The sequence below is a fragment of the Heptranchias perlo genome, chromosome 28 (genome assembly GCF_035084215.1).
Source record: "Heptranchias perlo isolate sHepPer1 chromosome 28, sHepPer1.hap1, whole genome shotgun sequence".
In the NCBI taxonomy this organism is placed as follows: Eukaryota; Metazoa; Chordata; class Chondrichthyes; order Hexanchiformes; family Hexanchidae; genus Heptranchias; species Heptranchias perlo.
Genome location: NC_090352.1, coordinates 29,154,474 through 29,177,581, shown reverse-complemented (window position 1 = coordinate 29,177,581; position 23,108 = coordinate 29,154,474). Strand labels below are relative to the sequence as shown.

The window sequence follows — 23,108 nt, the reverse complement described above, 5'->3', positions numbered from 1 at the left end:
ATTCAGAGTGAAAACATCAAAAACTACACTAAACTTAACTCTTCTGAAATTAGTTTATACAATAATCCAATATAATTCCCAAAATATTAAGATATATAATAGATTTAAATTTATATTGTTTGCCTGGAACTTTTCCTTTCAATTGAATTAAAGCTCCTATGTTGATAATAGTCTTTTTTTCTGTTTTATTTTAGATCAATTTTTCACCATCAAATATATTCATATTATGCCACTTTAAAGCCTAACTAAAAAATTTTTGTTGAATCTTACCAACTGCTTGTTGTGCTGCAACAGAGGGCACGGAAGACCGAGTTCACGTGACTTGTAAACAGGAGCCAAAGTGACACTGGTAGGCACAGCACAGACAAACTTCACTTTAATGGGCTCAATGGCTGGATAGGGGTTCAGTAAGCTTGGCTGATTACCAACTCTAAATGTCAAAAACTGAGGAGGAAAGATTGAAAAGACAATATTCAGAGACTAATTATGCTCAAGAGATTTATTTTTAATTTAGAAAAAAGATAGTTTACACTCAAAATGTATTCACTTTATCCAACAAAAATGATCTAGAAAACAAAAAGCTTAGCTTCATTCCCAAAAGGTGAGTTTTATCTTACCTTGCCCTGATTCTATGGTCTATAAAAAGCTTGAAGCTGAAAAAAGTATTGAAGTATAGCTCCAGTTTTATCATTAAAACAAAACTTTGAACAGCTGTTTTCACAAGTTGTAAGGAAAGATGAAGGGTGAGAGATATGGAAACAGAAATCACAACCATTGCATGCAGCAAAATGAGCAAGGGTCAATACAAGATCAAATAAAAAAATGTACTGTACTCCACATAAACCCACAAAATTCCCTGCCATATAACTGCTGGAGGGATTATGACCAGGCAAGCTTCTGCATGCATGCCGATCATGCCTTGCATTCTGAACAGTGGACCAGGAGGCCACAAGGATCATAACTGGCTTTACAATGAATAGAGAATGCTGGAAAGAAATTGATGGTCTGACAGTATTTGAAAAGACAAAAGACAGATTTAAGTTTTGCGCTGAGACCCTTCATTAGAACAAGAACTAGTTTGGTTGAAGGATCTGAAACCAAAATGCTAAGCTTCTCCATGAAGCCCACCATCTGCTCCCTCAACCTCATCCCATCCCAACTCTTGATTACCCAACTTGCACTTCTTTGCCCCAAGCTTGCTGGTTTTGTCAATCCTTTCCTAATCTATGCCATTATCTTCACCCCATTTCAAAATCATACCATAATCCCCTTCCTATAAAGCCCACCCTTGACCAGTCTATTTTCTCTATTTACCACCCTCTCCAACTTTCTTTTTCTCCCCAATCTGTAAACATGCAGTTGGGTGGCAACAACATGTTCACTTCTTTCATCACTAGCTGTTCGATTCCCTCCAATACAGTTTTTACCTTACTCAGCACCATGCTGACAAGGTCAAGGTCACCAACAACATCCTGTGCCTTTGACATCATTGATCATTCTATTCTCTTCCATTGCATATTTTCTGTGGTCCATCTCCACGATGCGATTTTCTTGATGCTACCTGTCCCAACAAAGCCACTAGACATCATCAAAAGGTTTCTGCCTGTTTCTGTCTTCGTATGTCATCTGCACTGTGCCCAATTCTCCATCCTTGGTCCCTTCCTTTTCATCACTTACATGCTACTGCTCAACAACTTCTGCAAGCACAGGTCAGCTTCCACATGGATGCTGATGACATCCAATTCAACTCTGCCATGCCCACTGTTATACTTTCCGACTGCCTGTTCAACATTAAATCCTGCATGACTTAAAATTTCCTTGAACTCAATGCCTCCCCACTGAATTTCTTGCCTTCTCCTACTTGGTTTCTACCTCATCATTCTGAACACTCAGATGTTCTTTTATGCAAAGAGCACTATATTAATACATGTTGTGTTTAGGATTGGGGAATACCAGGCAATCTGAAATCACTCCATTGAAGCCTGTGCAAAACAACACCAAAACCACTTCTAAATATACCACTACAGGATGGAAAATCTTCCAGAAGCCAGAGAAGGTCACTCATTCAACCCAGCAAAATCAGTCAATGTAGTCAAGATATCCAACTGAACCCCATAGTCTATAAATAAATTGCCTTAAACCATAAATGCACGTTGCCCCCAGTACATGCACAGCTATGGCAACAAACATAATGTACAATTACTCTCCTACAAGCGCCATGTGATCAACATGTACGAATTTATAAAATATATTTATAAATATGTACATCAAATTTAGAAAATAGGATGAACAACAGCTTCATTGGTGAAATGGTGAGGTTTGATTTTTATTTGACAATCCAAGTTCTTGTGTTGGTATGATTCATTTAACAATTCTGGAAAACTGGATTTTACACCACTCCTGCAAAACATCTTTTACCTGCTCTCCCAAGCATATACAAGTGACTCTAAACCCATGGTGATTTTTCTTTTTCACCAGTGGAGCTCGTTGTTGTTTGATGATTATCTTTTCTCTCTTTTCACCGCTCAAATCTGTGAAGAACCTTGATGGCTCCAATACCCAAGGTCTGGGACCTCCTTCGAACAGCATCTCTTTTGAAGAGGTCAGTGTGACGATAGCAACAGCAACTGGATCAATAGGCTGAAATTAGGAACAGAATAATAAATGCCACTGAACTATTCTCAATAGATGCAATGTAACTTATTAACAAAAACAGACTCACTGTTCTTAGTAGAATTTTTGTATCATCAAAATAATGTGAGAAATTGTGTCCCATGATTAGTATGAGGTAGCACTTGGCACACATTGGTGGTGAATTTAAACCCCTAGAATGGGTGGGTCGGGGGCGGGTGGGAGTTGAAAATAGTTGTTTTTTGGGTCGCGACTGCAACCTGGCTTTATTTCCGGGTTTAACGTTGGTGCGTAAAAGTACAGGCTTCCCAATGGGAATGCAAAGTTTGAAAATTTTGTGGTTGCGACCCAAAAAACAACTATTTTCTACTCCCACCCGCTCCCAATGCAGCCATGATTGGGGTTTAAAATCACCCCTATTATATAAATAAACTTTGAAAACCAAACCACTCAACTGTTCTGTTTTAATTTGGGTGTCGCAACAATAAACAGCATCATTGAGGAAAGCAACAATGGAGGGTTGATTTGCGGGTTGACAGAAAATAGTTTGGCTGACCAAGCATTACCCTCCTTTGCAACAAACAGCACGTTGAGAAGTATGAAAATATTATATCAAAACACATTGTTCTTTTTTCCAATTTCCCCCCTCCCTTCATCCTCTCCTGAAGCCACTGACTTCTTGCTGGGATACGGTTTCATATGCAACAGTCATCCTTTGGTACCTTACCCACATGGCCATTCTTTATAACCCTAGTTAGGACTGGCAGGCTTTTAGACCATAGGGGCTGTCAGGAGTGGGAGTCCTGGATGATTTTCCCTAACTGGAATGCCTCTTATGTCACTTTGGTTGAGAACAGCTAACAACATAGAGTAGGTATCAAATCTGGGACCCTATTGGTATGGTTCAGCTAATTATTTCCAACTAGCTGAAACACTAGGGAGACATATATCACTTTTTCACAACTAAGACAAGAGGTATTTTGGCATAGGGTTTAATGGTGAGACTAAAACAGCCCCTTTCCTTTACCATAGATGGGAGGATAATAAATAATCCTTCCTACAATGGAATCTACAGAATTGATATCAATAAATATATTTTATTTGAAATTATTTGAAAAAAAAATTACTATTTTAAGAATCTCTACCAATATTAGGTTTTTAAAAGCCTGAGAATGAGGTACAAAATTATGCATAAAACATAATTGGTTTATGTATATACCTAGAAAAAACATTAACCATTCAGATCATATGACATGAATAACCATGGTTGCACCAATTAATATTCCACAAGATTTGGGAATATAAAGTTATACAGATAAAAATATACACAGGCAGGCACTCTACAAAACAGTCTTCAAAGGAACAGATCAGGAAATACAGAATGTGGAATGTACTTTTAAAATGGTAATTACATACATTAATTTACCTTTCTTCATTCATTATATTCCCCATACTCTGGGCATTAAAGTGCATATTTGAATGTATCATTAGTTTTCTGGTGTATTTATCTCTATTTCAGTGTTATTTCTTGTCTCGACCAATAAGATTCATTGACTCAGAAGCGATAACAGCAACACTGTCTTCCAAGTTAGTTCTTAAAATCTATGGTAGTTATAGGGCTTAAACGGAAGCAAAATCTGACTTGAGACTATGCTGGAATGATAGTAAAGCACTGATGAGGGATAATTCCAGAGTGGTATGCTCAAAGCTTTCTAAACAGAATGTTTGTAACTAGATGTTTAGAACCATCATAATCTAGAGGTAGGTGTGCTACATTGAGATCCGCCTTTGTGAAAAATTATTGACTTGGTTTTTAGTACTAAAGATAACATATTAGGATAGGTTTTCTGAGTCCTCGCACTGCACGAGATGTCAACAGATAGAAATTTTTTTTTATTCGTTCATGGGATGTGGGCATCGCTGGCAAGGCCAGAATTTATTGCCCATCCCTAATTGCCCTTGAGAAGGTGGCGATGAGCCGCCTTCTTGAACCGCTGCAGTCCCTGTGATGAAGGTTCTCCCACAGTGTTGTTAGGTAGGGAGTTCCAGGATATTGACCCAGCGACAATGAAGGAACGGCGATATATTTCCAAGTCGGGACGGTGTGTGACTTGGAGGGGAACGTGCAGGTTCCCATGTGCCTGCTGCCCTTGTCCTTCTAGGTGGTAGAGGTTTTGGAAGGTGCTGTCGAAGAAGCCTTGGCGAGTTGCTGCAGTGCATCCTGTGGATGGAAAACACTGCAGCCACGCTGCGCCGGTGGTGAAGAATGTGAATGTTTAGGGTGGTGGATGGGGTGCCAATCAAGCGGGCTGTTTTGTCCTGGATGGTGTCGAGCTTCTTGAGTGTTGTTGGAGCTGCACTTATCCAGGCAAGTGGAAAGTACACCATCACACTCCTGCCTTTTAGATGGTGGAAAGGCTTTGGGGAGTCAGGAGGTGAGGCACTCGCTGCAGAATACCCAGCCTCTGACTTGCTCTTGTAGCCACAGTATTTATGTTGCTGATCCAGTTAAGTTTCTGGTCAATGGTGACCCCCAGGATGTTGATGGTGGGGGATTTGATGATGGTAATGCCGTTGAATGTCAAGGGGAGGTGGTTAGACTCTCTCTTGTTGGAGATGGTCATTGCCTGGCACTTGTCTGGCGCAAATGTTACTTGCCACTTATAAGCCTAAGCCTGGACGTTGTCCAGGTCTTGCTGCATGTGGGCTTCATTATCTGAGGGGTTGCAAATGGAACTGAACACTCTGCAATCATCAGCGAACATCCCCATTTCTGACTATGATGGAGGGAAGGTCATTGTTGAAGCAGCTGAAGATGGTTGGGCCGAGGACACTGCCCTGAGGAACTCCTGCAGCAACATTCCGGGGCTGAGATGATTGGCCTCCCACAACCACTACCATCTTCCTTTGTGACTCCAGCCACTGGAGAGTTTTCCCCGATTCCCACTGACTTCAATTTTACTAGGGCTCCTTGGTGCCACACTCGGTCAAATGCTGCCTTGATGTCAAGTGCAGTTACTCTCACCTCACCTCTGGAATTCAGCTCTTTTGTCCATGTTTGGACCAAGGCTGTAATGAAGTATGGAGCCGAGAGGGCCCACGATTTTCCGATTTCTGCCTGTGGCATGCAAGGTACTTTAGTGTTGCAATGATTTGGAAAAAACTACCATATTTTGTCCACTCCCTATCCAATTCTGTCTATATCTATCTGCAGGAATTTGGTTGGAGTATGTCCTTCAGATGGGGATGTAACCACTCTGAAGAGATTGGTGTCATCAGCAATTAAAATCACTTCTGATGACATCTAAGAGGTTTTTAACAGGAGCAAAAAACAGAGTGGGGCCAAGAACATTTTCCCAATGGATCCTTGTTTGATAACGTTACAAGATGAATGACCATTTATCGTAGAAAGTTACAGCACAGAAGGAGGCCATTCGGCCCATCGTGTCCGTGCCGGCCGAAAAAGAGCTATCCAGCTTAATCCCACTTTCCAGTACTTGGTCCATAGCCCTGTGGGTTACGGCACTTCAAGTGCACATGCAAGTACTTTTTAAATGAGTTGAGGGTTTCTGCCTTTACCACCCTTTCAGGCAATGAGTTCCAGACCTCTGGGTGAAAAAATTTCTCCTCAGCTCCCCTCCAATCCTTCTACCAATTACTATAAATCTATGCCCCCTGGTCACTGACCCCTCTGCTAAGGAAAGTAGGTCCTCCCTATCCACTCTATCTCGTCCCGTCATAATTTTATGTACCTCAATTAAATCTCCCCTCAGCCTCCTTTGTACCGAAGAAAACAACCCCAGCCTATCCAATCTTTTCTCATAGCTAAAATTCTCCAGCCCTGGCAACATCCTCGTAAATCTCCTCTGTACCCTCTCTAGTGCAATCACATCTTTCCCGTAATATGGTGACCAGAACTGTACGCAGTACTCAAGCTGTGGCCTAACCAAAGTTTTATACAGTTCAAGCATAATCTCCCTGCTCTTATATTCTATACTTCAGCTAATAAAGCATTTGCCACTGCCAGTGTTTGTGTTCTTGGAGCAAGTTGAAGATCCAGCACATCAGATATGCCAGTAAAGGCCAGAAAGCCATACTCTATTTAAAGCTCTAGAAGCTTTTATCCTAGTAACTCTGTGCTGAACATCGAGGTACCAGTCCATTTCTGGAGTCCAAGGCTGAGTATGAAAAGCTGCTGTTGGCTAACCATTGTTTCTTCAGCTTATGAGAGAAAATGCATAACTTAAAGATGGGTCCTCAATGTGAGTGTTCTTATTCCCGTAAATCTGACAAGGATAAAGGGGATGAAATTCCTCCAGATGAAAACTGGAGAATGCTTTTTTATTGTAATTAACAATGCGCTAGTAAAACCTGCATACTCAGAAATCGGACATTTCAAAGCTACAATTTCTTTTGTGGGTCATTATGTGTAAAGAAAAATAGGAATATTCCCATTTTTTTGGTTAAAGAGGAATTTCTGGCCCTATGATTCAACTAAATTGATTTTCTTGGCTTTCTGCAATGATTTCTTTGCCTGGATTTCAGCCATCGCTAGCCGAATCCGGTTTGGCAACAGCTGAAACCTTTAATGTTTCTTCCCACAACCTATCGAGACAACACAAAAAGGTGAGGTCATGTTCAAGGAGAAGATCAGTGATATGGAAAACAATGTTCTGCATTAACTGCAGAATTTAAAATCTAGCAGAATCTGTGAGGTGCTGAGGAAAAATGAGACATTTATGTCGAAGAAGCAAAAAAAAGTGCCATATATTCTTACATGATAGAGCACAAACAATCTGCAATCGGCAAGTGGCAACAGGAGGAAAACAGCTTAAGTTGGACATTTTCACATAATACAAAAAGGGAAAGATCATATGGCTCTGTCTGAAAGCCTCTTAATGGAAGATGAATTACGTGACTTTTTTCTGGTTGGATATGCAACCTATTCAGAGTATGTAAAGAATCACAAAAGAAATATGTACTACCGCCAGCTAATTATTTTCAATCTTAAAAGACAACCATCTCTAGCCAATTAAAAATTGCTTTGATATAATAAACCCTTATTGTATTAATGTTGACTGCAATATTATGGTTTGGTGGCAAATTCTATCATGGTTGGCATACTGTGTCATAGATGCTTACTCTGAGTCGATGGTAAGATGCAATGGTGACGCTGCTGCTAAAATGGACCTCCAGAAATCCAGCACTAGCCGTCAGTAGAGTATGGCCTGGTGTCTCTGCTTCAACCCGTAACCCAGTACAGTGTACAACATCTGGCTCTAATCTCCCTAGTAGAAAGAAATTGACGGAGTTGTCAATTAGTCATAAGACTTTGATTTACTAAAGATATGGCCAAGCAAGAAAGAGTACAATTATGAGAATACAATATTAATTAATTTGAAATATTTTTGTTATTAAACATTGTGCAGTGAAAATATTGCCTTAAACTCATTGTATCAAACCATTCTGGTATCAAAGCTTGCTCATTATGGCACCAAAACAAATTTTAACTGCCTTCAGTATTTTTTGGTTTCAATAGTCTTTATAGCTAACATAAAACATGGTTATGTGCATTAATCCCCTTGTGTAAGTTCTTCACAGCACACTCAGACTAAGCACCATAGAAATTACTAGCGGGTCCTTCAAGGCAATCCAGCTGAAAGACAACAGCACAGGTACTGAGCAAGCCCATAATTAATCTTTTTTTTAAATTGCCATTACAACAGGCATTATATTTAGTAAACAGTGCACTCTTTTTTAAAGGGTGAGCCAGCATGGATTTGTAAAGGATAAATCATGTCTAATTAACTTAGATTTTTTTTTTTGAGGAGGTCACTGTGGTAGATAAGGGAATGTCTATGGATGTTATTTATATGGACTTCCAGAAGGCATTTGATAAAGTTCCACACAAAAGACTGTTAGGAAAAATGGGAGCACATGGAATTGGAGGCACCTTTTGACATGGGTAGGGAATTGGAGGTGGGAGACGGAGAGTAGGGATAATGGGTATGTACTCCAATTGGCAGAATGGGACTAGTGGTGTCCTCCCTGGCACCTCAGCTTTTCACTATATTTATAAATAACTTAGATGAAGGAATAGAGAGCCATATATCCAAGTTTGCTGACGGCTCCAAGTTAGGTGGCACAGTAAGTGGTGTAAATGGAAGCAGAAAGTTGCAAAGGGACAGTGATAGATTAAGTGAGTGGGCAAAATAGTGGCAGATGGAGTTCAACGCAGGGAAGTGCGAGGTCACCCACTTTAGACCTAAGAAAGATAGATCAGAGTATTTTCTAAATGGTGAGAAGCTAGGAACTATGGAGAAGCAGAGAGATTTAGGGGTCCATTTACATAAATCACTAAAAACTAGTGGACAGGTACAAAAAATAATTTAAAAAGCTATTGGAATGTTAGCCTTCATTTCAAGGAGGCTGGAATAAAAAGGGGTGGAAGTTGTGCTACAGTTGTATAAAGCTATGGTAGACCACTTCTGGAGTACTGCATTCAGTTCTGGGCACGGCACCTCAGGAGGGGTATATTGGCCTTGGAAGGGGTGCAGCGCAGATTCACCAGAACAACACTGGGGCTAAAATGATTAAATTCTGAGGACAGGTTGCATATACTAGGCGTGATATAATTGAGGTGTTTAAGATGATTAAAGGATTTGATAGGATAGAGAAAAACTATTTCCTTTGGTGGGGGAGTCCAGGACAAGGAGGCATAACCTTAAAAATAGAGCTTGGTCGTTCAGGGGTGATGTCAGGAAGCACTTCTTCACACAAAGGGTAGTGGAAATCTGGAACTCTCTCCCCCAAAAAACTGTTGAGGTTAGGTCAATTAAAATTTCAAAACAGTGATTGATACATTTTAGTTATATATGGGTATTGAGAGATATGGTATGAATGCAGGTAAATAGAGTTAAGATACAGGTCAGCCATGATCTAATTGAATGGCAAAACAGGCTCAAGGGGCTGAATGGCTTACTGCTGTTCCTATGTTCCTACAAGGAGCCCATACATCCACATGGGTGCCACCTTCACCATTTTGCATTCGAGGAAACCCTGCCACCCAGTGAAAGCGCTGCACCCAGTCCAATTGATGTCTTCTTTCCAAAGGGAAAGAGATGAAGATGTTGCCCCTTATGAATATAGTACTTCATTGATACATGTGTGCACTGCACACCACCTGATTTGACAGATGTCCCCTGTGGCTTGGAAGGATTAAGCAGAACAAAAATGTAATGCTGTGGTAACTTTCAGTTCCACACTAAGAGTCGTCCCCATTTTAGATGTTATCTGCAGGTCATTGTGCAACTATGTACAACTCTGACAGATTACATCATCAAGCAGAGGTGGGGAAGACAAGCTCTATTTGATACGTCCATGTGTGCAGACGGATCTATAAACACAAGTGCCGGGGTTGTGACGGGTATAGACACAGAGCCTTAAGTGTTAGTGCACCTACTTTTATTGGCTCCTCATGAATTCATCTTCATCATCTAAATTGTGGACCATTATGGGAAACATCCAAGGAATTTCCATGCTCACTACTATTGTGGTATTTAAATAGCAACAGCAACAAAGAATAATAAAGCCAAGTACAGGAGAAAGAAAATGAGAAAAGTGCAAAAATGGCAAACCATCCAGCAAAACCAAATGCATGCACCTGAATGAGTTTAAAAACACAAAGAATAAGCAATTTTAACAGGAGTTCAAATAAGAATCTACTTTTAAGAAACCTAGTTTACCCAGCCGGGTTGCAGGACTTCTGACTTGCACATTTAATATGGGAAAAATGTGTGCTGTGGGCAAAACCTCACCTGAAGCCATGAAATTCTGGTTGGGACTAAATTTAAATAAATATACCATGCTGAGACACATGACTGTTGCTTGGTCTCATTCTGCAACCCTGTCCCTCCCCAAAATGCCAGATTTTCAAACCTGCCCCTGCCACTAATGAGGTTCCATGCAGCCTGTGGAGCATTGGATAATTAGGGCTTAATTGTTTAAATAATACTAATCAATACAAAATATCTTGTTTTCAAGTATTAAAGATAAAATCAAATCATGCTTTCAGTTGTACCTTGAATGACTTTGAACACCCCTTGCTTATCCATCTCCACTGCCAAGTTCATTAATGTGCAGTCATTCACTGGAACAGTTTCCATGGCATCTGTATCCATGAGTCCATAAACCATGATAGGCAGGTCAAGGGACTGACCAACCTCAATCTCTACTTGGGACTGGACAAACTCTATCGTGACTGGCCTCAGCACATAGACCTAAGGATCATCCAAAATACTGATTGATTTTTTAAATCAGTAATATAAACTGCAGTACATATAACTTCAGGCTAATTCATTCATATGATCCATAAGGAGAGATTTTCCTGGGTCTGTGCCCAGGCACATAATTAATTTAAATAGAAGGAAAATTAGGCGGGTTCCTTTACAGACATATATGTCCAACTAGCGCAGTATTCCAAAATTTGCTACGCCCAAGCAATCCAGTGCACCTGGTCACAAACCCAGAAAAATCTCCCCTATGCAGTTATGCTGGATAACAAAATAGTGGTGCATTATCTACTATTCACTGACTTCTATTTTTCAAAAGCATATTTATTTTGGATTTCAAGGCTAAACTTTTAAGTTCTAATGTTTCAATGCGGTACTTTTGGGAAAATTCATCACACTTCTCTGTCTCTTGTGATAAATTGAGTGCCAGTTTTATTCCATTCATCAAATATACTGCAACCTCTAATACAACTGCCTGGAGTGTACATGAATAGGAAGGAGTTTCACTTACTGAATGTCCAGGTAGTGTGCAACAAAATGCAGCGTGTCATGCAGGTCTGTGCCAGGTTTTTTTGTAGCTGCCATGATGCCTTCATTGTGCGCCAGTCCACAATCCCCCCTCTCGTTCACCCTGAGCATCGGGTTAGGGGGGTGGCTGCTTGGGGACAAACGTCATCCTCTCCAAACCTGGCTAGTGACACCTCTCAGGAACCCGAGCACGGAAGCAGAGATGAGGTACAATCAGTGCCAGGACTCGAGCCATGATAGAACAGACCACAGGACTCCTAAAACAATGCTACCGCTGCCTAGATAGGCGTGGAGATGTCCTGCAGTATAGCCGCTAAGGAGCCTCCAGGATCATCGATGTCTGCTGCGTGCTGCACATCTTTGCCATCCAAAAAGGGCCAAGCCATTGAGCAAGCTGCAGAGGAAGATGTGGAGGCGGAGTTGCATGCTCGATAGAAAGACACTGAGGATGATGAAGAAGAGCAAGGCCCTCATATCCTGACAGCAGCTCATCCAGGAGCAATTTGACGGAAAACTTACCATTCCCTGCACCAACAGTCTCTCCCAATCTCAGTCTCAGTCATTCCATCATCCTTATGACTGCAGTGAATCCAAACACAAGAATGGGGCTTTTAGACAGAACACATTGCGTAATTGTCAATTACTCATTAAACAAACTCTGTACAACAAAAGTTTCAAAGAAGAATGATCTTTACACTGCCATTAACTGCTGTTCACCCTGGTGCAACTGCCTAGTACCTGTCTTAAGTGCTCTTCTACCTATTCTAGTGCTCCTACGAGATGATCCCCAAGTGGCTTCAGCTTGTGATATAAAAGGTTCCTGGGACTCCGATGAGGGAACAGAAGATGGCCGTGGCCAGCGACTTCGAAGCGCTAGGGCATGATAAAGCCTGGTTGCAGATTATGGCACTTTGGCTGCTGCCAGAGCAGTCTGACCGAACTGGCTTAGCAGCACTGGATAAGGGGGTGGCAGGAGAGCAGGCATGCTGTCCTCCTGAGAGAGGTGTCAATGCCACTCACATAGGGCAGCACCCCAGCACTCCCACTGATTTGCAGGACAGCAGACAATAGGAGTGCTTTGATATCTTGGAAGCCTCCATTAATCCTGTTCTTCAAGTTTAGTAAGCTGCAGGAAATGGCGGAGCCAACAGCCTGCATGGCCTCACTATGTGAATCCCTGAGAGATGCTACCACCAGTGCCAGAAACTCTTGGATAGGGGGTTCAAATGAAGTCTGAATAGAGGTCACCATATACCCTATGGAAGACTGCAGTGACTTGATGCTATGCACGAGTGTCATATACAAGTCACAAGTAGACTCCTCCACTTTCCACCATGCTGTGGCTCCCTCACTCCCACCCACGATAGGCAGTCCACTGACCCAGGCAATTCCTGGTACCCAGCTATTACTTGTCTTTTAAAAGCTGGGCCCTGGAAGTCATCATCTTTGTCCTTTACAGCAGGGTAAGGACGTATGCTTGCTCACTAGTGAGCTGGGTCCTGGTGTGTTCTCGCCACCTTCTCTTGCTCTTGCACACATGCGCGGTGCATCACCCAATGCTGACCACTCCAAGTCACTATCTAAAGGTCACTGGGTGTCAATTTCTGAGCTGTTGCTAGCAAGTGTAAGAGTGAGTGACGGTGCATCTTCAGTTGCAGATTTTTCCTCCTCTACCGCCAATAGACAAGGGACTTCATCTGATTCTGGAAAGAGGGAATAGAGAAAATTGTTACTAGCTGGTCTCACCCCATGCAACAACTCTGGCTCTCCCATTACTAGTATATCCATAGCAATCTCTTCAGCAGATGAGAGCATGTGAAACACATTAGTCCCTCCTCCTGTGCAGGTCCTCTCTCTGGCTTTGTGCACTAGCTTGTCCTGTAAGAGGAAGGGGAGTACATTAGTGAGTGCTTTTTTTTATTCGTTCATGGGATGTGGGCGCCGCTGGCGAGCGCCAGCATTTATTGCCCATCCCTAATTGCCTTTGAGAAGGTGGTGGTGAGCCGCCTTCTTGAACCGCTGTAGTCCCTGTGGTGAAGGTTCTCCCACAGTGCTGTTAGGAAGGGAGTTCCAGGATTTGGGCCAGCAACGATGAAGGAACGGCGATATATTTCCAAGTCGGGATGGTGTGTGACTTGGAGGGGAACTTGCAGGTGGTGTTGTTCCCATGTACCTGCTGCTCTTGTCCTTCTAGGTGGTAGAGGTCGCGGGTTTGGGAGGTGCTGTCGAAGAAGCCTTGGCGAGTTGCTGCAATGCATCCTGTGGATGGTACACACTGCAGCCACAGTGCGCCTTTGGTGAAGGGAGTGAATGTTTAGGGTGGTGGATGGGGTGCCAATCAAGCAGGCTGCTATGTCCTGGATGGTGTCGAGCTTCTTGAGTGTTATTGGAGCTGCACTCATCCAGGCAAGTGGAGAGTATTCCATCACACTTCTGACTTGTGCCTTGTAGATGGTGGAAAGGCTTTGGGGAGTCAGGAGGTGAGTTACTCGCCGCAGAATACCCAGCCTCTGACCTGCTCTTGTAGCCACAGTATTTATATGGCTGGTCCAGTTAAGTTTCTGGTCAATGGTGACACCCAGGATGGTCCGGGATTCAGCGATGGTAATGCCGTTGAATGTCAAGGGGAGGTGGTTAGACTCTCTCTTGGTGGAGATAGTCATTGCCTGGCACTTGTCTGGTGCGAATGTTACTTGCCACTTATCAGCCCAAGCCTGGATGTTGTCCAGGTCTTGCTGCATGTGGGAACAGACTGCTTCATTATCTGAGGGGTTGCGAATGGATCTGAACACTGTTGAATCATCAGCGAACATCCCCATTTCTGACCTTATGATGGAGGGAAGGTCATTGATGAAACAGCTGAAGATGGTTGGGGCCTAGTACACTGCCCTGAGGAACTCCTGCAGCAATGTCCTGGGGCTGAGATGATTGGCCTCCAACAACCACTACCATCTTCCTTTGAGCTAGGTATGACTCCAGCCACTGGAGAGTTTGTCCCCTGATTCCAATTAACTTCAATTTTACTTCGGCTCCTTGGTGCCACACTCGGTCAAATGCTGCCTTGATGTCAAGGGCAGTCACTCTCACCTCACCTCTGGAATTCAGCTCTTTTGTCCATGTTTGCACCAAGGCTGTAATGAGGTCTGGGGCCGAGTGGTCCTGGCGGAACCCAAACTGAGCATCGGTGAGCAGGTTTTTGGTGAATAAGTGCCGCTTGATAGCACTGTTGACGACACCTTCCATCACTTTGCTGATGATTGAGAGTAGACTGATGGGGCGGTAATTGGCCGGATCGGATTTGTCCTGCTTTTTGTGGGCAGGACATACCTGGGCAATTTTCCACATTGTCGGGTGGATGCCAGTGTTGTAGCTGTGCTGGAACAGCTTGGCTAGAGGCGCAGCTAGTTCTGGAGCACAAGTCTTCAGCACTACAGCTGGGATGCTGTTGGGGCCCATAGCTGTTGCTGTATCCAGTGCACTCAGCTGTTTCTCGGTATCACGTGGAGTGAATCGAATTGGCTGAAGACTGGCTCAGTCATGGTGGGGATATCGGGAGGAGGCCGAGATGAATCATCCACTTGGCACTTCTGGCTGAAGATGGTTGCAAACACTTCAGCTTTGTCTTTTGCACTCACATGCCGGACTCTGCCGTCATTGAGGATGGGGATGTTTACAGAGCCTCCTCCTCCCGTTAGTTGTTTAATTGTCCACCACCATTCACGACTGGATGTGGCAGGACTGCAGAGCTTCGATCTGATCCGTTGGTTGTGGAATCGCTTAGCTCTGTCTATAGCATATTGCTTCCGCTGTTTAGCATGCATGTAGTCCTGAGTTGTTGCTTCACCAGGTTGGCACTTCATTTTTAGATATGCCTGGTGCTGCTCCTGGCATGCTCTTCTACACTCCTCATTGAACCAGGGTTGATCCCCTGGCTTGTTGGTAATGGTAGAGTGAGGAATATGCCAGCCCATGAGGTTACAGGTTGTGCTGGAAAACAATTCTGCTGTTGCTGATGGCCCACAGCGGCTCATGAAGAGTTCTGAACATGTTTGAGAGAGTAGAATAGTTTGTCTGGTGTTATCAAGCATCAGGTGTGTAGAAGAAAGGGCATTAATTGTGATAGCAGTGGCAGCGTTTGGAAACGGCAGCAGGAGGAGGGCCACTGAAAGGTGTCGCAATGACTGGATGAGAGGAATGTTAAGGGGTGGGGGAGTAAGGTCAACATTTTTATTGGTGTAAAGTGATGCAAGCCTGTGCTGACAATGACAGCAAGACTGTGAATGGAAGTCTTACCATAGCAGCCTGGGTCAGGTCATTGAATTCTTTCTGCACTGCTTCTGAGGGGCTGAACTTGTGGAAATTACCACCATTTTCCTTGGCAGTGTGGCAGGGCACACTTCTCCCATCTGGTGTAAGTAGGGTGTCGTTCCTTTTCCTTACTTCCTTCACCAAAGTCTCCAGGGTACTATTGTAGAATCTTGGTGTTCTCTTAGTTGACATTTTATGCCTTCCATTACACAAGCAGCCTTCACTTAAGCTCCACAACGAACACTGCACCTCTCACTTAAGAGATGCAGGCCACAAAGAACGGATATCAGCCTTTCCGAAGTGTCCCCTCCCACCCCCCTCCCCCACAAATGGCGAGATGCCCAATTACCAGTGTGATTCATGCTGACAGCTCAATTTCAAATTTAAATGAGGCACAAACCTGAAAAGGGTTTGTGCCTCATGCTGACGGCTTTGGGTTAGCGTTGTGCCCATGTTATGCGCAAGTTCAAAGTTCATTTATTTTAAATTAGTTAATACCGGCGTTAAAATAACACCAATCGGAAAATCTGGGCTTTAGTATTCAATAGTTGAGGAAACCATTATACATGACTTACTTGCATTTCGCCAAAGTGTATTGGATTTTCCACATCCCTAGCCTGTATAATGCTGAAGCCTCGGTTATCACCAGTTGCTATCAAGCCTTTTACTGTCACCAGAGCAACAGTTTCATTAGATGATAACCATGTAAAGTTCCCACTGCCACCTTTAACCTGTAGAATACAAATGCAAGTTTATGACATTTTATCAAATGCACTTGTGCAGCCCACTCAGAAAATACTGTGCTTGAAAAACAAGTAAGGGGTAATCTTCAGACCTTGTGCTCCAGACTGGGAGCTTCACCTGCCGAGAACCTCATCTGTCGAAAGTGCATATTGGAAATTCTAGCAGGTTGTGCACTATTTTATGATTGGCCAGAAAATCATGCACACGCACACTGAAATTTCGAGCAAGCATTCAGGCAAGTGAGGAGCATTAGATCAGAAAATTAACCTTATAACACAAGCATTTACAGAGCAGCATTTGTTTTTATTTATAAAGCCAAGGATCCTGTATGCTTTTTCTAAAAAAACAGCCGGATCAACTTGTCCTGCTACCTTCAAAGATTTATGCATGTGAAACCCCAGCTCTTTTTGTTCCTGCACCATTTAGTTTATACTGCCTCGTCTCATTTTTCCTTCTAAAATGCATCACTTCACAGCGTTAAATTTCATCTGCCATGTGTCTGCCCATTTCACCTGTTCTGAGAGTATCCTTCGAATTTACTGGCTATTAAAATTTTATTACTTTGTAATTCATTATAAAGGTGTTTTCTACCTGCAGGATGCTTACCAGCAAACATCTTCCAGGCAGGGTAAGTGTTAAGTTATGGACCTCACCAAATCATCCTTGTCCCATGCCTTGCTTCTACACAAGGTAGACCAGCTATACTTAAGTAATTTTAAAGTAGCAGCAAATACATCAGTCTTGTGCTAAAACCTAATAATTTCTCAACAGGGATAACGGTTATTTAAAATAAAGGAACATCCATGATTCTATGATTCTATCCTGAAAATTGGCTGCAGACTGCCCTTCAATAAACCAAACCTCATTCTAAATGGGATCTACTGCATTACAGTACAGCTACACCACTAAAATGGGCATACAGCAAATCAACAAACAAATCTAATACAAGGGTAAGTACATATTGATTATACTTCAGTGTGGAATTTTCTCTTCAAGACTCATGAAACTTGCCCAACTGATGTTGTTCCAATGAACAGCAATGCTAGAACCTGAACTGAAATTGGATTTATAATGTAATTTACATCTGTCTTCCTAGTTTCTATGCATCTTATAAATATTTACGTGTTATGGAAGTGCTGTAGCAGGCTTCCACCAAACCACAGGCTTTTAGGCAAATCCAATGCCCGGAGTTATACTAACATGCTTGGTACAACTTGAGGTAGGCACAGCCAAACAGCTGGTCCACTGCTATATGAGCTCACAACATCACATGGTGTTTCCATGCCAATACCACCAGTTACATTTGTAATTGTTTTGTATTTGTATTCCATACACATGCTTCTATGAATCAGGGTGCAATTCACGTCATAACAGAGTCCCATAATTGACAAATTGAATTATGTTCAATGTTGTAGATGCCAAGGGAAAACAAGGATACATCTTTCATGTTTCTGTCATCATGTTTTTTAAATACAATAGGACCCTGTTGTAAACTACCACGTACAAGCTAGTTGTGACTAGGAGCCTTTTAATTAGGATAGAGTGCAATAAATCAATTTTGATCTATTGTTAATTATTTCACTCTCTTTCCCCCCCCTCCCCTGTCATACATCGAATCAGTTACAAAGTGACTTGACTGCTCACTCCACCGTGGTTTCTGATGTGATGCACATCTGTCTTCTATTTGTGTATATTATACAAGCTTCTGTAAATCAAGGTGCAATTCACATCATAACTGAATCTCAGAGTGTAGTACCTTAATTATGTGCCGATAACTTCGAGGTTTGGGATGCCAAGGGAACACAAGGATACTTGGCTTCAGGACTATTGGTTCATAAATAATTACATCTTGGTGGTTGGAAATGGGAACAAGCAGGTTCTATAATAAGATAAAACAAAAATTAAACAAGCAAAACAAGTCACATTTTTAAGACAGCTATCATTTTGATCTTTGTATCAACAATTTTATGTTTAGGTATAGCAATTATTTTGCCAAATTAAAGAAATTTTTGAGCAGCTGTCAGTTTAATATTGTCACTGACAAATGTGTCTCCGCAATTTGGCACTATGAAAAATTGTTACTTATGTGATGAAAAACTGTCAAATCAACATAACTGCTCAAAGAGATTTTTTTTATATCTGTGTAAAATACAAGTGCAAAGTAACCAGCAACTTTAGTGTGCCTCAAATAGCTTTATATCTTTCAAAAGTTTGAAGACAGCCAACAAAACGTGTGTGTTATGGGTCACAGGTGCCTAATTGGATTCAAATGGTTCTACTCAATAAAAATACCATGCAGAATAGGATTTATCTTTTCATTCATATAAAATTAAAAAGGTGTGTAATAAACGTTTAAATGAGTTGCACTGCATTTCAATTAAACAAAACCTTGGTATATTTTGTTAACAATGAGACTCTTTTTAAAAAGATTTTTTCCCCTTCCTGGCCCTGTGCATGTAATGTTGCTGATTGAGTATTCACATGGACAACCTGCTCCTAAGAGCAGCGGGAAACAGCGAGAGCGGAGCGGGGATAAAAACAGCGCAGAGTGAGAGCTCACCAGAGCGGCGGGAAACAGTGAGAGCGGAGCGGAGATAAAAACAGCGCAGAGCGAGAGCGGACCAGAGCGGCGGGAAACAGTGAGAGCGGAGCGGGGATTAAAACAGCACAGAGCGAGAGTGGACCAACCGGGTTCTGATCAAAAAAAAAATCAAAGAGTGACGTCACAGTAAAGCAGGTGGGTGGTTGGTGGTGAGTATTTCTTTTTCTTAGAACTGTGGGCTAAGTTACAATAAAACCAGGTAACATAACAACATTTATAATTAACTAAACTTAAGGTCTGCAGGTTTTATAGCAGGTAGTGTTTTTTTTAGTGAACCTAGGTCCCTAGTATAGTTAACATTTTCTAATTTCAACGTAATTTAAAAGGGGTAACTAAGCTAAGGCAAGTCATGGCAGCAGACCTCGCACCCGTGATATGCCCCTCCTGCAAGATGTGGGAAGTCATGCACACTACCAGTGTCCCTGCCAACCATGTGTGCAGGAAGTGTGTCCACCTGCAGCTACTGACCGATCGTATCTCGGAGCTGGAGCTGCGGGTGGATTCACTGTGGAGCATCCGCAATGCAGAGAAACTCGTGGATAGCACGTTTAGCGAGTTGGTCACACCGCAGGTAAAGGGTGTACAGGCAGGAAGTGAATGGGTGACCACCAGGCAGAGTAAGAGGTGCAGGCAGGTAGTGCAGGGGTCCCCTGTGGCCATCCCCCTCTCAAACAGGTATACCGTTTTGGATGCTGTTGGGGGAGATGGCTCACCAGGGGAAGGTGACAGCGGCCAGGTTCATGGCACCGTGGCTGGCTCTGCTGCACAGGAGGGCAGGAAAAAGAGTGGCACAGCTATAGTGATAGGGGACTCGATTGTAAGGGGAATAGACAGGCGTTTCTGCGGACGCAACCGAGACTCCAGGATGGTATGTTGCCTCCCTGGTGCAAGGGTCAGGGATGTCTCGGAGCGGCTGCAGAACATTCTGGAGGGGGAGGGTGAACAGCCAGTTGTCGTGGTGCATATAGGTACCAACGATATAGGTAAAAAACGGGATGAGGTCCTACAAGCTGAATTTAGGGAGTTAGGAGTTAAACTAAAAAGTAGGACCTCAAAGGTAGTAATCTCAGGATTGCTACCAGTGCCACGGGCTAGTCAGAGTAGGAATGACAGGATAGCTAGGATGAATACGTGGCTTGAGAGATGGTGCAAGAGGGAGGGATTCAAATTCCTGGGCCATTGGAACCGGTTCTGGGGGAGGTGGGACATAAGAACATAAGAAGAACATAAGAAATTGGAGCAGGAGTAGGCCAATCGGCCCCTCGAGCCTGCTCCGCCATTCAATAAGATCATGGCTGATCTGATCCCAACCACAAATCTAAAGAACACAAGAAGTCGGAGCAGGACCCGGCCACATAGCCCCTGGGCCCTCTCCGCCACCCACAGGGCATTGACCGATCCGAACTCAGCTTCATGTCCAATTTCCTGCCCGCTCCCCATAACCCCTAATTCCCTTTACTTCTAGGAAACTGTCTATTTCTGTTTTAAATTTATCTAATGATGTAGCTTCCACAGCTTCCTGGGGCAGCAAATTCCACAGACCGACCACCCTCTGAGTGAAGAAGTTTCTCCTCATCTCAGTTTTGAAAGAGCAGCCCCTTATTCTAAGATTATGCCCCCTAGTTCTAGTTTCACCCATCTTTGGGAACATTCTTACTGCATCCACCCGATCAAGACCCTTCACAATCTTATATGTTTCAATAAGATCGCCTCTCATTCTTCTGAACTCCAATGAGTAGAGTCCCAATCTACTCAACCTCTCCTCATATGTCCGCCCCCTCATCCCCGGGATTAACCGAGTGAACCTTCTTTGTACTGCCTCGAGAGCAAGTATGTCTTTTCTTAAGTATGGAGACCAAAACTGTATGCAGTATTCCAGGTGCGGTCTCACCAATACCTTATATAACTGCAGCAATACCTCCTTGTTTTTATATTCTATCCCCCTAGCAATAAAAGCCAACATTCCGTTGGCTTTCTTGATCACCTGCTGCACCTGCATACCAACTTTTTGATTTTCTTGCACTAGGACCCCCAGATCCCTTTGTACTGCAGTACTTTCCAGTCTCTCGCCATTAAGAAAATAACTTGCTCTCTGATTTTTCCTGCCAAAGTGCATAACCTCACATTTTCCAATATTATATTGCATCTGCCAAATCTCCGCCCACTCACCCAGCCTGTCTATATCCCCTTGCAGGTTTTTTATGTCCTCCTCACTCTCTACTTTCCCTCCCATCTTTGTATCATCTGCAAATTTTGATATGTTGCACTCGGTCCCCTCCTCCAAACCAGTACAAATTGGATGGTCTGCATCTGGGCAGGACTGGAACCAATGTCCTAGGGGGAGTGTTTGCTAGTGCTGTTGGGGAGGGTTTAAACTAATGTGGCAGGGGGATGGGAACCGATGCAGGAAGTCAGTGGGAAGTAAACTGGTGACAGAAACAAAAGGCAGTAAGGGAGAGTGTACAAAACATGACCAGACAGATGGTCTGAGAAAGCAGGGCAAAGACCAAGGGAAGTCTAGATTAAACTGCATTTATTTCAATGCAAGAAGTCTGATGGGCAAGGCAGATGAACTCAGGGCATGGATGGGTACATGGGACTGGGATGTTATAGCTATTACTGAAACATGGCCAAGGGAGGGGCAGGACTGGCAGCTCAATGTTCCAGGGTACAGATGCTATAGGAAAGATAGAGCAGGAAGTAAGAGAGGAGGGGGAGTTGGGTTCTTGATTAGGGAGAACATCACGGCAGTAGTGAGAGGGGATATATCCGAGGGTTCGCCCACTGAGTCCATATGGGTAGAACTGAAAAATAAGAAGGGAGAGATCACTTTGATAGGATTGTACGACAGACCCCCAAATAGTCAACGGGAAATTGAGGAGCAAATATGTAAGGAGATTACAGACAGCTACAAGAAAAATAGGGTGGTAATAGTAGGGGACTTTAACTTTCCCAACATTGACTGGGACAGCCATAGCATTAGGGGCTTGGATGGAGAGAAATTTGTTGAGTGTATTCAGGAGGAATTTCTCATTCAGTATGTGGATGGCCCGACTAGAGAGGGGGCAAAACTTGACCTCCTCTTGGGAAATAAGGAAGGGCAGGTGACAGAAGTGTTAGTGAGGGATCACTTTGGGACCAGTGATCATAATTCCATTAGTTTTAAGATAGCTATGGAGAATGATAGGTCTGGCCCAAAAGTTAAAATTCTAAATTGGGGAAAGGCCAATTTTGATGGCATTAGACAGGAACTTTCAGAAGTTGATTGGGAGAGTCTGTTGGCAGGCAAAGGGACGTCTGGTAAGTGGGAGGCTTTCAAAAGTGTGTTAACCAGGGTTCAGGGTAAGCACATTCCTTATAAAGTGAAGGGCAAGGCTGGTAGAAGTAGGGAACCTTGGATGACTCGGGAGATTGTGGCCCTAGTCAAAAAGAAGAAGGAGGCATATGACATGCATAGGCAGCTGGGATCAAGTGGATCCCTTGAAGAGTATAGAGATTGCCGGAGTAGAGTTAAGAGAGAAATCAGGAGGGCAAAAAGGGGACATGAGATTGCTTTGGCAGATAAGGCAAAGGAGAATCCAAAGAGCTTCTACAAATACATAAAGGGCAAAAGAGTAACTAGGGAGAGAGTAGGGCCTCTTAAGGATCAACAAGGTCATCTATGTGCGGAACCACAAGAGATGGGTGAGATCCTAAATGAATATTGCACATCGGTATTTACGGTTGAGCAAGGCATGGATGTTAGGGACCTTGGGGAAATAAATAGTGATGTCTTGAGGAGTGTACATACTACAGAGAGGGAGGTGCTGGAAGTCTTAACGCGCATCAAGGTAGATAAATCTCCGGGACCTGATGAAATGTATCCCAGGACGTTATGGGAGGTTAGGGAGGAAATTGCGGGTCCCCTAGCAGAGATATTTGAATCATCGACAGCTACAGGTGAGGTGCCTGAAGATTGGAGGGTAGCAAATGTTGTGCCTTTGTTTAAGAAGGGCGGCAGGGAA

At 43.1% G+C, this 23,108-nt stretch overlaps 1 protein-coding gene across 1 annotated transcript in view; it reads right to left on the bottom strand.

Annotated features, from left to right (window-relative positions):
- LOC137299223 (nuclear pore membrane glycoprotein 210-like) overlaps positions 1–23,108 on the bottom strand; it is a 123,223-nt gene that overhangs the window by 58,985 nt on the left and 41,130 nt on the right. Inside the window, exons 11-16 of the mRNA XM_067967886.1 lie at positions 18,259–18,381; positions 16,334–16,489; positions 10,712–10,910; positions 7,774–7,919; positions 2,419–2,640; positions 271–444 (exon numbers count right to left, since the gene is read on the bottom strand). Of these exons, the coding sequence (XP_067823987.1) occupies positions 271–444; positions 2,419–2,640; positions 7,774–7,919; positions 10,712–10,910; positions 16,334–16,489; positions 18,259–18,381 (1,020 nt within the window). The remainder of the gene's footprint in view (positions 1–270; positions 445–2,418; positions 2,641–7,773; positions 7,920–10,711; positions 10,911–16,333; positions 16,490–18,258; positions 18,382–23,108) is intronic.